Consider the following 15,581-nt stretch of genomic DNA (forward strand, 5'->3'; position numbering starts at 1 on the left):
TTAACGTCATACACCACAACGGGTTTTCTGACTAATTCCAGTGAGAAGAAATTACATATTTCATTTCTATTTTACCACTCTCTGGTGCATTTTTTTCTTATTTATATTGATTTACATAGTGATCCGGTATGTCGACTCCTGCTAGAAGGCGGTTAATGAGAGATTTTAAAAGGTAAATTGTCTATTCGAAGAGCAGATTGTCTTGGGTTCGTGGTTTGTTTTGGCCGGTGAAGGGAAACCAATATGGCGGATTTTCCCTCAGTTACATCATATACGATTTTTTACCTTTATTTTCTTCACATCTGATTATATCATGTTTAATGGCTTTATATTTAGGCTCCAAGAAGACCCGCCTGCAGGTGTTAGTGGTGCTCCTTCAGAAAATAACATAATGCTCTGGAATGCCGTGATATTTGGGTAAGTTTATATCCATTATGCGTCGGCTGCGCAAAATCTTACTGTCTCACCGACCGTATATCAAACAAGATAGTATACGTATATTGTGATTATTCATCTTCAAACATTCTTCGATTTATATACGCTGTACTTTGTGTTCTCGGTTTTCACCTTTATGTTACGAATGCGAAAAGCTATTCGTCGTTCGCCGTCCTATATTAAAATTGACCTTTGTCCTTTGTACTCACCTTTAAATTAAAAAAAAAACACTAGCGTTTTCAGTCTGTTCCATTTTAATGGTTTCACCCTGCTGGTGTAATTAGTTTTCGTTTCACTGAAACATAGCATTTGGTGTAGGAAATTCAATTTTTGTACGCAAATCTTACTGAAACTTGGTATACACAAATGTCAATAAATGACGCACTTCATTCTTTACATATCCTTGAAGAACTTTCTGCCACGTTACATGTTTCTTCGCCCCCCCCTAAAATATTGTTTGATTCATACAACAACTTATCACTGTAGAAAATCTGTGCCAGAAAAAATATATTTTAAAACTTGTACAAAGTTAGTAATATCTTTCTACAAAACTGATTTAGCATCTGACATTTGTGTGTGTAAATAACAAAAAGGGAAAAATAATTGTATTCATATAATCAACACCCTGGGAAGTTAATGTTTATTAATGTAAATTGTAATTTCAACTGCTTGTACATTTTTATGGCAAAGCTTTATTTTTTCTGATCAGGCAGGAAGTTTGTTTAATCTTGTTTTTAGTCATTGACAGAGTGACACTTATATTTGATTACTAATGACATTTCAATGTATTTACTACATTTTGACATTGAATCACAACAGCACAACACATGCCACAGCTACAGTGTATGGAGTTAATGTTTGTTTTTGTTGAATTTTGTTTCAGGCCTCATGACACACCTTTTGAAGATGGTAAGAAATATTTCTTTTTCTCTGTGCTATAGAAACTACTGTTAATTATTTAGTTTTGCTTATTTCGCTGACTGGAAAATGCGCTAAGTTAAAACCTAGTGATTATGTAAAATTTAGCATAGAACACATCTAAATGATAAAACCATAAATTTAAAACCCACTGAATATGCCTGAAATGGTAAATCAGTGAAATTTAAACCCAGTGAAAATTAGGCATTTTACAGTACCTTTAAACTCAATGGTCAACTACTACAAAGTTTTTCCCACATGTTTTGTCTCTTTAATAAATATTTTGAGGTTTGAGTGGAATTGAAGATTTTGTGCCATTATCTTCCTGTTTTTATTATTATCATAGGTTAATGCCATCAGAATACAAAAAATAAAAAAACAATTGGGGTCACCAGACAATTTTTCGAGAAATAAGAGACTGAAAAGACATGGAAAATAGTCCGAATTTACATTTTTGCACTGATTTCTGTGGTGACTCGGTTATTGCTTCATATCTTGAAATTGTGTTAGGTGTCATGGAATGGGATGGAAAGATTTGTTATGAATCCCAATATTGTTAAAATAAATTGTCATTTCCCTTAAGTTTTCTGTGTGAATAATAGTTTTCAATACACTGGGAACTTTAGTCACATAATGCTAAATCAATAGACATGTGCAATGATATGCTTGAAGAAGTGCAAAGTTTGGGTGACCCAAATTCTTGTTCATTTATATTTTGTCTAGTTGACTCTCTGTGGATAAAATCTCTACACATACACAATTTATTATCATAACTGTGGCATAAAATTACTGCTGTATTATTCATAGTCTCTTATCTTCAATTTGGGACCTAGTAGTGACCTAAAACAACTTGACTTCATGGGAACAGCTAGACTTGAAAGGATCTTATCTCCATTTTTCAGAGTCAATTATAAATCCTACAGTATCTTTGAAAAGCGTTTTTCCAAGAGCTGTAAAATCTGTGAGGCTCATTGTTTTGTTTTCAAGTATCGTTCCTGTCTGGCACATGCATTCATCCGCCTTGATGCCAAAACTTCTGATAAAAGTAACAAGCTGGTGGTGTGAAGTATATGATTTTTCGTTTTAAAAAAATTGTCTCATGTAATTATTTTTATTAACAATCTGTATTTGTGTATTTTTACACTGAAAAGTCCAATACTGATAATTGCAACAGTGACTCTCCATTGCATTGCAATGCAGTCAGCTGATACTGTTGTGGTGTGGTTAGTGTTATAAAATAGATCATTGACTCAGTTTTGAGGTGCTGTTGAGGAAAAGATGCATGTTATTATAGATTTCATCTTATTTTGATAACAATCTCGTAGATTTTGCCAGCTTAACAGAAAATTCTTATCACAGAATGACAAAACTGACAATATAATGATAAATCAGTTATTTTCACGGATAAACTTGTTTAACTGATCCTGGCAAGTATACATTTCATTTGGCCATTTTTACTTCGAATTTTGTTGCACTTTTATTTTATACTTAATTTATTTCACTTGATACACAATGGATATTGGTTACATATTATATGTAATACAAAATTACAAAAGATATTAAATATAGACCACATTGTCTTGAGTTGCAGTAAATGATTTAAATAAGTTTTGAACTGCAGTTAGATCTGTCACATTAATTTCATTTGAAATAACAATAATACAGTTACGTTGGCTTATAATGTTACAGTTACTACGTTCACGTTACAGGATCTCGGCACATGCCGAAATTTTTAATCCGTTGTGTTTGCAGAGGGATTACAGCGGTTGCGTTCACGTTATTCGGGGCCCACTTAGGACTGAGTCGGCTCGTGCCGAAATCACGCCTTCATTCGTCTATCTGTTGGCCCAAACATGGAAAACGATACGCATATGATAATAATAATAATAATTGTTATAGTGAAATTATATCCATTTATTACTATGGTGTTTATTACGAGCCATCGTGTACATAAACGGCAAAGAAGATTCGAAACACAATTATTTGTTTCATGTCAATTTAGTATTGCAAGAAAATAGCGGTTGCAGCAGCACATAAATAAGCGTCGCTGACGACTGTTTGCACTCATTTCATTCATTCCTACAGCATCCGATCATATACTAGTAGTATATCTGAATTTCCTATCATCGTCATTTCATACTAGTATGAATCAGCTTATGTTTTCTTAGATTTACCACCGAGGGCGTGATTTCGGCTCGTGCCGAGCGTTCAGGCAGCAAATCTCGGCACGTGCCGAGTTTCGGTCCCAAGCATCTATCAGGACCGAGATCGAGTTCTTTTCAGCACGTGCCGACTCGGTCCCGACCGTTCACACACAAGTTTCGGCACGTGCCGACTCGGTCCCGAGTCTCGGCACATGCCGAGATCTCTAACGTGAACGCCACTATTGACAGTTTTTTTTTATGAGGAGGTACTAAATTAGGTTATGTAATTATGCAGATTAGAATTAGGCATCATGGATGTCACTTGTTACTGTGTGAATGAAATTAGTTAATTCGTCTTACTGCAATTTACCATTTTCTCAGTTATTATGCATATCTGACCCATTTCTATATGTCCATTGAAACAAATTAAGAACAGCAAAAATTTAACATAAATGCAATGGAATTTTTATGGGAAGCTTTCAAAGATAAAATATTTACAGGTACAAAAGGTCAGTCACTCTCCGTGGCTGTACAATGAAAAAAACGCCAAACATTTTTTATGCACCAGCATTTCAAAAGTAAAGTGAACTATTTTTCAGAGATCATCTATTCCTTAACAATCCGACACAAATGTAGATCCCTTAGTAAGTTAAAAATTGCACCAAAATTGGCAACACTATATTTTTTCAAAACATCGGGGGGGGGGGGTTAATGCACTTCCTGCTGCCATCTTGCTCACCTCAATCGGTATTACTTTTGTCCCCCAGCATGCATCGGCCATGACATCACATTATGCCTTTTGTTGTTTTATTCGTTCATCTATACGAAGGCACTCTATGAATAAGGTATTTCCCAGGATCCGGGTTTGTGATTCAGACAAAATAATTGAAGACATGTTACGGTAAAGCCAGTGTCAGTAACGTGTCTTGTTATTTGTGTGTAGCTGTAAAACTAAAGCAGATAAAAAAAAACTGAGACGTGATCCTCTAGCCTACAGCGTTTTCAATGCTCAGACCATTGGCATGATTAAAATATGTTAAAATGAGTTGGAATAGTAAAAAGGGCACAATATTGAAATTTGCTGTTTGATAATCCCTTAGATAAACATTGGCATGATATATGCACTACCATATTTGCCTGTGTATCTAAGCTTTCAGATGAAATATAGGTTGTTAAAGTACATGCAAATAACTTGTAGAGAATGTCTGAATTACTGAACAATTCTTTACACTCTTCACCCCTGTTGCTACCTTAATGTATTTGATTGTTTTAAATTTGTGCTAGACGAGACTGACAATCCAATGATTTAATTTTTAGCATCATGGGCGTAAGGGCTAGCGACACTGGCAAGTGTCCATACACAACGGGAATATAATGCTTTAAAGTCCTTGGGAGAACACTGTTGCCAATAACACATCTTAACTCAAACTGTATTTATGTAGTTAAGTTGGACGTTCTCCAATCCAACATTCTTTTTGCAAGAAGGAATTTATATGTAAACTAAAGATCAGCAGATCAGTTTGCACTATGTACCCTTGTATACATGTATGTTAAATTAATTACTAATTTAGTGGCTACCACAGTCTCAATAATCCTCTAATATTATTTCTTATAGCAAATTCAAAAGTAGTAACTCCATAACCCACACCTAGCCCTATCAACCTGTTGCCTGTCATGAAGAATTGAATAAACTTAAAATTCTGTTTATAGAATTGTGCTTTCGACCTGTCAACTCTTATTTGAAGTTTGCTCTACTAAAAGTTCACTGACTCGCAGTGGTATCATTTTGTAATATTCAAGTAGTAGTGCTTTTAACAAAATAAATCGTAGTCACCTAGTGACAATTGATACAGTAAAGGTGATTAACATAATATTGTTATGCAAATTAGCCAATAATGTTGCTATTTTCATATGTCCTATTGTAACTTTAGATAAACAATACAGCTTAATTTTCAGGGGAGGAATGCAATGGGTGTCATTAATAATGTCATTAATGGTGATATTTATCATTGGCAACTAAATATTGGTTCAGGCTAAATACCCTACCTGATAACTACTGTAGAATTCTTTATTTTCGCTTGGAATTTATTTTCGCTATTTTCGCTGAAGGGATGATTCCGTGAAAATAAAATCCAGCGAATATACTTTTTTTCCTATATTTTACATTAAACTCATCAAAAATCAGTGAAAATAAATTCCATACAAAATGCCCAAAAAGCCTTTTCAGCGAAAATTAATTCCAGCGAAAATAAAGTATTCCACAGTATATACTTAAATGTGCTCTCGATGAAGCAGTTAAGAATAATTCTAGTTGGATAAAACATATTGAAAATATAATGGGCCACAATGACTTTGAAACAATAAAATTAAACCATAAAGTAAATAACATTGATCAAATCTCAAATGTTGTTAAAATAAAACTCACAAAAGATTATGAAAAATTATGGAAAGAAAGCTTAAATTCTCCTCACAGTAAAAATGGTAAAGGTGGCAATAAAATGAGAACATATAAATTGTTTAAATCGTTTTTGAAAATAGAAACTTACCTGACCGAAATAACAAACTTCAGCCTTCGGAGAATTGTGAGTAAATTTAGGCTTAGTGATCATAATTTAGAAATTGAAAGAGGCAGACAACAACGACCAAAAATTCCTGCGGATGAGCGATTTTGTAAAAAATGTCATACAAATTCAGTTGAGAACGAACAACATTTTATCCTAGATTGTGAATTTCTCAATAAAGAAAGAGGGGAGCTGTTTCAATAAATAGGAATTAAAAATAAACTAAATAAAACAGACAATTTCATTAAAATAATGACGTGCTTCATACCCCTGGCAAAGTTTCTAAATAAGGCAAAACAGAAATCAGGTATATGATAGCTATCACCTTTACATTGGGAGAATCCTGTAACTATCCTTAATTTGTTTTTCCTATTAAGCTTTTAACATCTTTTATTTTTAATTTTATCTTAGTCTAGCTACTGTATTTTTTCTTATGATTTGTATTTTATTACCTTGCTCGTACCATCAAAGATGGAAGGGAAAGGTATATTAAGGGAAAAAATTTGTCCGGCGTTGTCGTCGTTGTTGTTGTTGTCCTCGTTAATAATTGTTATTGTGTGCATAATAACTTTACTAATTCTATTCCAAACTTTATCAAACTTGGTCACCTTATTCATCAGTATAAAGTCTTCCCTGAGTTTGAGCAACAGATGTCCTGTATGAAAATATCATGCAAAAATTGAGAAAATCTGACAAAATATTTTGACTGTTTCTACTTGACTGATCACTGGTGATACACATCAAAGGTCGCTGATCTCAGTGGAAATATGCATTGTTGTATGTGTTCAATGAAGCAAATGATTTATCTTGTAATAATATCCTTGGTAATGTATCTCAGAATCCCATACTGGGTTTCAAAACCAACTCATGGAGAGATTGCACAGTCTGATACACATTTGCAAACCTACCAATAAAATCTTTACAGAAAACAAGATGTCAGAAAATCAATATAAGCACTCCTATGAACTGGGTGCCTAACTTTGATCAAGATCTGAAGCTAATAGAAAATCTGTTTAGTTCAAAGTTATCAAATCAAAAACAATACATAAAAAATACATTAAAAGCAAAACATTTCATCCACATTTTAAAAAGAAAATTATTCTAAAATATATGTATTCTGTATTTGACAAACAGTTCATTCGACAAATGAAAACTCACAGGAATATGTTTCAGCTATTAGAACAGAATGATAGAGTTTTTATAATACTAGTTTAAAAACGCACTTCAAAGATTGCAGTGTTTGAAAATGTAGATTCTCAGGAGGCAACAGTACTGTTGACTTCTCCCTCCACTGGACATCAACTATTAAAGTTGATTTGCATACAAAGCAGAGCTTGCAACATGATAGCTATTCATAAAGGGTGTTTTCTTTTTACTTTTCATATAATACAGTAGTCACACAATGAGGCAGTTCATATTTGTCTCAGTGAATCATTAATTTTTGACAGACACCTGTACAAAATACTTGGACTAAAGCCAGCTAAATTTTTCTGTTATCTTGCATGTTTTATGAATCTATTCACATCTAAATGCAGCACTTTTTTTTTGCAATGAGACATTTGTTTTTATTCTAAAATATCTGAATTACTTTGAATAAAGCTGGAAATTATGTTCCTTAAAATAATTAAACAAATAAGGCATGTTTTTGTAAGATATTTACATCTTTTAAGGACATTCGGTAGACTGATTCCCCACTGTTGGTTCAACTCCAAAACTTGTTTGTATTCAAAATTAATTATGACAATGCATATTTATATTGAAACAAACTATGATAAAGGGAATTATATTGTAATAGAAAATCTGTTTAGTTCAAAGTTATCAAATCAAAAACAATACATAAAAAATACATTAAAAGCAAAACATTTCATCCACATTTTAAAAAGAAAATTATTCTAAAATATATGTATTCTGTATTTGACAAACAGTTCATTCGACAAATGAAAACTCACAGGAATATGTTTCAGCTATTAGAACAGAATGATAGAGTTTTTATAATACTAGTTTAAAAACGCACTTCAAAGATTGCAGTGTTTGAAAATGTAGATTCTCAGGAGGCAACAGTACTGTTGACTTCTCCCTCCACTGGACATCAACTATTAAAGTTGATTTGCATACAAAGCAGAGCTTGCAACATGATAGCTATTCATAAAGGGTGTTTTCTTTTTACTTTTCATATAATACAGTAGTCACACAATGAGGCAGTTCATATTTGTCTCAGTGAATCATTAATTTTTGACAGACACCTGTACAAAATACTTGGACTAAAGCCAGCTAAATTTTTCTGTTATCTTGCATGTTTTATGAATCTATTCACATCTAAATGCAGCACTTTTTTTTTGCAATGAGACATTTGTTTTTATTCTAAAATATCTGAATTACTTTGAATAAAGCTGGAAATTATGTTCCTTAAAATAATTAAACAAATAAGGCATGTTTTTGTAAGATATTTACATCTTTTAAGGACATTCGGTAGACTGATTCCCCACTGTTGGTTCAACTCCAAAACTTGTTTGTATTCAAAATTAATTATGACAATGCATATTTATATTGAAACAAACTATGATAAAGGGAATTATATTGTATAACAAAGGGCAAGGTCACCAGAGTTCAACTATGTTTTACCATACTGCGCCCTCTGATGGCATAGTAGTGTAATAAAGTTATTAATTTATCCTATTCACATTTGAATTAGCCTTGGTGCTAAGCTGTTTTCTTGGAGGTACACTGATAGTTATTTGTAATATCATGATTTCAAGTCATATAATCATATGGTGCATGTCAATATCAATTACTGTGAAGGGGGTAATTATTCACTGGGTTTTAATTTAGCTTATTTTGCTGAATGGAAAAATGCGCTAAATTAAAACCCAGTGAATATGTAAAATTTAGCATAAAACACATTATCTAAATAACAAAACCGTGAATTTAAAACCCACTGAATATGCCTGAAATGGTAAATCAGTGAAATTTAAACCCAGTGAAAATTAGTGCTTTTACAGTATTCACTTTCTATTATCAGGAACATAATGTCATCCTGGTCTTCCTGCTAAGAGTGAAATAGTTTTAGTCATGCTGGCTAATTATATTACTATTCCTGCAATTTTTTTCTTGGCTATTTACCAACTTATTTAGCAAGTCAGCAATCACACAGGCAAACTAATTATATATGTAATTTCAATGTTTTAGTACTTTTTTGAAAGTATAATTTAAAGTAATGCATCAAAATTTAGGAATACACATTTTAAGTCTCCATTTTGGATAAAGTTGAAAATCAGAGTATTAACTAAGGTTTTGTTTGTGTCTGTCTGTCTGTTGATGCATCTCATTTGTTTAAGCTCTTGTGCAACTAATAGAGCAAATACAATAGTCCACAGTGGATGTTTAATATTAAAGCCTTTACAAACTTAATACTAGAATAATAAATCTTTTAATGTACTTTTTATGCATTAAATCAATAACAATATTATAAAAATAGGGCAGTTATTTTCTTGTTCAGTCAAAGCCTACATTGACAACTATTGGGATCTTTATTGAAAATTTGTCTTCTTCTCCTTATAGGTACTTTTAAATTACAGATAGAATTTACAGAAGAATATCCTAATAAACCACCTACAGTTAGGTTTATTTCTAAAATGTTTCATCCAAATGGTAAGTTGCATGTGAATCCAACACATATTTTATTTATTGCTGGTTGAAGAAATAAATCAATTTATAAATCACAGAAAAATACTCAAACTATTATTTGCATTTTTATTCTATTAATTCTTTTACTTAACAAATCAGTACAACAATGTTGCTCAAATAGACACATAAATCCCTTCTCATTTCATTTCATATTGTAAAACATCATCATGTTATTTTTAGCTAATCTATAATTTTCAAGAAGTTGCTAATTTAAAATTAAAATATATTCTCATGGTCAAATTTGCTAAAATTGCATGTAGCTATTTCAATGTATTTTACAGTATTGTGTTGTATTCTAGATACACATACTTCATGTTTGTACATTTGCTACAGTTTACATTGTACAATTTGCCGATTTATGGTAAACCGATTCACAGCTAAGAATTTATTTCAGAATTTTACAGCATTTGTAAGAACAAAAATTTTGCGAAATTCATTGATGCAGAGTTTGAACTGCTCCAAAATTTTGTGAAAATTTGACTTGTGCAAAAGTTGGTTACAACTGTAATTCTTCAGCACAGTGTGACTGACCTTCACATTTTGAATGTCCTTGCATTCCTTCTCTTTGTGTCACTGAATCTGTTTTTGGTCTCTGGCTGGCATCACAGAATCAACAGCTGATAAGTCTTTTCTTGTTTATAGTTTATGCAGATGGTAGCATATGTTTGGATATTCTCCAAAACCGTTGGAGCCCCACTTATGATGTTTCAGCAATATTAACATCAATACAGGTGAGATATGCTGTGGTTTAGGTTGCTTTTTTATGACTGGTCCTCAGAGTAGCATCTATTTTTACAGTCACTTGTGCTTGCCACTGGATTGGAATGAAGGGTTTTGTTTTATTCAAAACAGACTGTTTTTATGGATCATTAGTAAAATTGCTCATGTTTTAAATGTTTATTACCGTACTCGACCGCGTTAGCGCCCAGGGGCCTCAACTCAGAAAATCACGATTTTTTAGGGGTGGGTGCTTACCCGAGCACCCCCCTCGAAAAAGAGTGCAAATGAAAAATTTTATTCATCAAGTGACAGATTACGTCTTCGAGGGAAAATCAAATTACGAAATTAGTTGAGTCGTCATTGATTTTCACAAGGAAGAAACAAAAATGATCACAACAAATATGCACATTTTATTACAACATTAATTACGTACCACCAGAATTTATGAAATTAAAAACATTTGAGTCTGTTGGAACACAGTCGAAGTCAAAATTGTCATATTATCTCCACTGACGAAGGTGTTGGATCGTACGCAAACTCTCGATGAAAATCACTTTCCGCCATGATGCATTTGCATTTGACCTGCAGCAGCATCCTTTGACCTAATGAGTCAAGTTGGTTATTTACCAATCAGAATGCTGTGTTGCACTGACGCAATTCTTCGGAAATTCTTGAAGACTTTCCGGTAACGCAATGCGGAAGTGAATTATCGATGTCGAAGTACGATCTGTTGGAATTTATTTCAGCGAATAAACGACATGGTTTTTCCAAAAAACTAGTAACTAGCCATTTTTGAGAGGTGAACTGAATATGGCATGAAATATTTACCGCATTTTACTTGTATTAACAGGTCATTGTCGAAGCGTAGTTTACGCACGGTTACCGTGTTCTACGCATTCACAACATGTTCACAGTGGTCGATATCCACGCTGTATCATATAAAAACGATTACCAAGATTCGTTACGCAAGACCAAGTTTTAAATTAGTTGCATTTTGAAGGGGTGGGCACTTTGCCGAATGTGACCCCAAATATTAAAATTGTGCAAAAGTGGGGGGTGGGCGCTTGCCCGGGCATAGGCGCTAACGCGGTCGAGTACGGTAAATGTTTAACTGAAATGAATAAGTCATGTTCAGGGAGGGAATCTTTTTTATACGAATTATTTTATCTTCATTCTTACACGTTATCTTCGCCTCTTCAAAATGTTGTACTTTAGTGTCAGGAGCTAATCGGCTGTCTATTTTTCTTTTTAATGGCACATTAGTCGTCTACCTTTTTTAAATACTGTGTGAAATAATATAATTCAGCTGTCAGCCTTGGGAATGCTTGCAAAGTGGAAATGCAACTCTTTGTTTAGCTGATTTCACTTTTCAGCACAATTAAAACCAGTAAAAAATTAATGCATTTATTATATCTTGTTTTTATGTGAAATTGTGTTACCTTGTTAATAGTGAACTATTTTTTTGATTTCTCTATATCTGCTTAGTCTTTACTGGATGAACCTAATCCTAACAGCCCAGCGAATAGCCAAGCAGCTCAGCTTTACCAAGAAAACAGAAGGGAATATGAAAAAAGAGTATCCGCTATAGTTGAACAAAGCTGGATGGATGCCAACTTATGATACCAGCTCTTGTCAACAAAGAGTAATTTTTGGACAGCAAGATAACAGAATTTACTGACTGCTCACCTGTGGGTCTGCTAGAGATTGTGGAAATACCTTTACTTACTTCTCCTCATGCTGGTTTTATTGGTGACAGTCTGGGGAAAAAAATGTCAAGACCTTGTTTTGTTCACCTTAACACAGACTGGAAGCGTAATATTGTTGGTGCCTTTGTTTGAAATAACTTCCACTGTGGAAAAAGTGACTCAATCTATATGTGGTGTGTACACAAAGCCATACAAGTGTAATTTAACAGTTGCTTTTTAGTTTCAGAATAAAAGCGAAGATAAATATATTATTTCTAACTCATGGGTCTTCTCCATGTCATTTCTGATATTAACACCACATGACCAGGTTAGTTTTACATGTCAGTATAAATACCAGTGGAACTGCCACAACTTGCTTACCAACTTCATTTATTTTTGATTTAAATATTAAATGTACAGATATGCAAAATATCCACTACAGCTGTTTATTGTAAAGTGGTTTATTTTGTACTGGTATTCACTTAGCATTTACCTTCCCTGGCTTGTTTTTCCCTGCATGGACATACAGCTTTGACAGAGCTAAGAGGAAAAATGGATTGATAAACTGTATATGGTCGATTGGGTGTTTTTCCTCATGACAGTTGGAGTGCACCTTTGTAATAAACCCGCCCAGATTTCATTAGCTTCCTCTTTACTTTCATCAAAGCAACCTATAACAGCATTGTAAGTTACCAGAATTGATGTGTGTATTATTGTGCACCTATAGAAAACTGAAATGACCTTAGTTGATGTTGAATTAATTTTACACTCCATCTGTATTACGGTATGTCTGGCTTCGTGAGCTGCATTTGGGACAACCTGAACAAATATTTGAGAGACCACAAGGTTGTATCTTGGTTCACACGTTCTATATCTATTCTTATACTAACAGCATAGATAGATAAAAATGTATTTCTCTGTAAGCTCAAACTGAAAAAAGACTACTGTCTTAGGTACTGTGTTTATATTGTTCTGTGTGTGTGTATCCATTTGATATCACAATGGGAGGTTTGCCTCAATATTGTATTTACTCTATTAGAACTGCACATAAACTAAACATTGCATTTATTGTATGCTAGATCATTTTGACCATAGACATACTTCTGACATTTACGTGAGTGTGTGCTACTAATTGAACAAATACGATACATGGATTCGAACCTGTCGTCAAATGCTGTTCATGCCCCTTAAACAATTAGTGGTCAGGCTTTGGACTGTCTCAGTGTTGGCCATTCAGCATGTCAATGGGTTTTTCAATAGCATGATTAACTTAATACTTGTGCATAATTTTAAAATGGTCATTGCTCAAAAAAATAATTTTGAATTTTACAGCCATGCTTGAAGTCTGAATTGGTCACTAGTGAACTATGCTAGAAACTACGGCGTTTCAGTCAACTGTAGCGACATTTCCCCATGCAAATTCAGTATTCTGTTGTACTGCTCACTGCCCATACATACAGCATAGAAAGGGAAAAAAGAGTTAAAGTTACATGTACATGTTAATTTATTCAATGGAAAAAGTGCTATTTATGGAGTATTGTTCATAATGGCTTGCTGTGAGACTGGCAATCACCTGTGTTTGCTGAATTGTTTTTTTTTTTTTCATCCTGTATATAAATTTCATTCTGCTCTGATAACCTTTTAGTCTTGTATCATGTAGGGAAAAATTACAATAAAATAACATTTCTTCAGAATGTTTGTGGCTCAGTTGTGCATTGTTGTACTATATGGTTATTATGAGGATACCTCAAAGAATGCACAGAGACAGAACTGCGGGAGTATCAACCAACTGCATACTGTCTGAGTGCATATTTTGCAGTATCATCATAAAAACCTTGTTATACATCTGTTCCTCCCAAGGATACATCATGGGAATGTCTAAATCCCAAAAGTGTCTATGCCTTTTTCGTGAATGAAATGTGCAAGTGAAGTACCCTGGGGAGGAGGGCTGCCATGTTTGCTTTTACCGGTATTAGATGATCGCATGCATAATCATTCCATATTTGGAATTTGCACTTGCACTTGTATGACCTTGCAATTCAATATATTTATATGAAATCAGCCAAGAACTTGCATAAATTTTTTTCAGGTTGCAAGTAAAAATGAGCAATTGGGTGAACCTTGGTCTTGAACATTAGTTCCCCCTGCATGCCTGCTCCATTCGATGTCTCTGTACCATTTGCCACACACCGTTCAAAAAACGCCTGGAATCTGAGACGTACCATTTTTCACACACTATTTAACAAATGCCTAGAATCGGAGGTGTACTATTTTCTATACACCATAAGACTAATGCCAAGAATCGATCCAGTGTACCATTTGGCCACACCATATTCAACAAATGCCTAGGATCCGAGGCATACTAAGACAGAACCCCATACCCTATTTGTGGCTTTCGTTGCATATGGAAGTTATTCTCATGAGTGATGCGGTGTATCCTGCAGTCGTACTTTCACAAGGGAAGCGTACCACTGATGCCTAGAATGTGAGGCCTACTATTTTCTACACACCATACCACTAATGCCTAGAATGTGAGGCATACTATTTTCTACACACCATACCACTGATGCCTAGAATGTGAGGCATACTATTTTCTACACACCATACCACTGATGCCTAGAATGTGAGGCATACTATTTTCTACACACCATACCACTGATGTCTCGAATGTGAGGCATACTATTTTCTACACACCATACCACTGATGCCTAGAATGTGAGGCATACTATTTTCTACACACCATACCACTGATGTCTCGAATGTGAGGCATACTATTTTCTACACACCATACCACTGATGCCTAGAATCTGAGGCATACTATTTTCTACACACCATACCACTAATGCCTAGAATCTGAGGCATACCATTTTCTACACACCATACCACTGATGCCTAGAATCTGAGGCATACTATTTTCTACACACCATACCACTGATGCCTAGAATGTGAGGCATACTATTTTCTACACACCATACCACTGATGTCTCGAATGTGAGGCATACTATTTTCTACACACCATACCACTGATGCCTAGAATCTGAGGCATACTATTTTCTACACACCATACCACTAATGCCTAGAATCTGAGGCATACCATTTTCTACACACCATACCACTGATGCCTAGAATCTGAGGCATACTATTTTCTACACACCATACCACTGATGCCTAGAATGTGAGGCATACTATTTTCTACACACCATACCACTGATGCCTCGAATGTGAGGCATACTATTTTCTACACACCATACCACTGATGCCTAGAATCTGAGGCATACTATTTTCTACACACCATACCACTAATGCCTAGAATCTGAGGCATACCATTTTCTACACACCATACCACTGATGCCTAGAATCTGAGGCATACTATTTTCTACACACCATACCACTGATGCCTAGAATGTGAGGCATACTATTTTCTACACACCATA

General features: G+C 34.2%; 1 protein-coding gene across 1 annotated transcript; it reads left to right on the forward strand.

The window, feature by feature from the left end:
- Positions 1-5: 5 nt before the first annotated feature.
- LOC100375081 (ubiquitin-conjugating enzyme E2 A) lies at positions 6-12,426 on the forward strand. Its single transcript, XM_085497816.1, has 6 exons — positions 6-172; positions 337-417; positions 1,319-1,344; positions 9,617-9,706; positions 10,385-10,473; positions 11,948-12,426. The coding sequence occupies exons 1-6, from the start codon at positions 129-131 to the stop codon at positions 12,080-12,082; spliced, it is 465 nt and encodes a 154-aa protein (XP_085353942.1). The 5' UTR covers positions 6-128; the 3' UTR covers positions 12,083-12,426.
- Positions 12,427-15,581: the final 3,155 nt, after the last annotated feature.

The sequence above is a fragment of the Saccoglossus kowalevskii genome, chromosome 4 (assembly GCF_978046115.1).
Source record: "Saccoglossus kowalevskii chromosome 4, keSacKowa6.1, whole genome shotgun sequence".
Taxonomy (NCBI): domain Eukaryota; kingdom Metazoa; phylum Hemichordata; class Enteropneusta; family Harrimaniidae; genus Saccoglossus; species Saccoglossus kowalevskii.

Bases quoted from the DNA above. Each gene is read 5' to 3' on its own strand.
- LOC100375081 (XM_085497816.1), top strand. From the start codon at position 129: ATGTCGACTCCTGCTAGAAGGCGGTTAATGAGAGATTTTAAAAG. The intron at 1,345-9,616 runs GTAAGAAATATT...TTCTCCTTATAG, and splicing joins TGACACACCTTTTGAAGATG to GTACTTTTAAATTACAGATA. The intron at 9,707-10,384 runs GTAAGTTGCATG...TCTTGTTTATAG, and splicing joins TAAAATGTTTCATCCAAATG to TTTATGCAGATGGTAGCATA.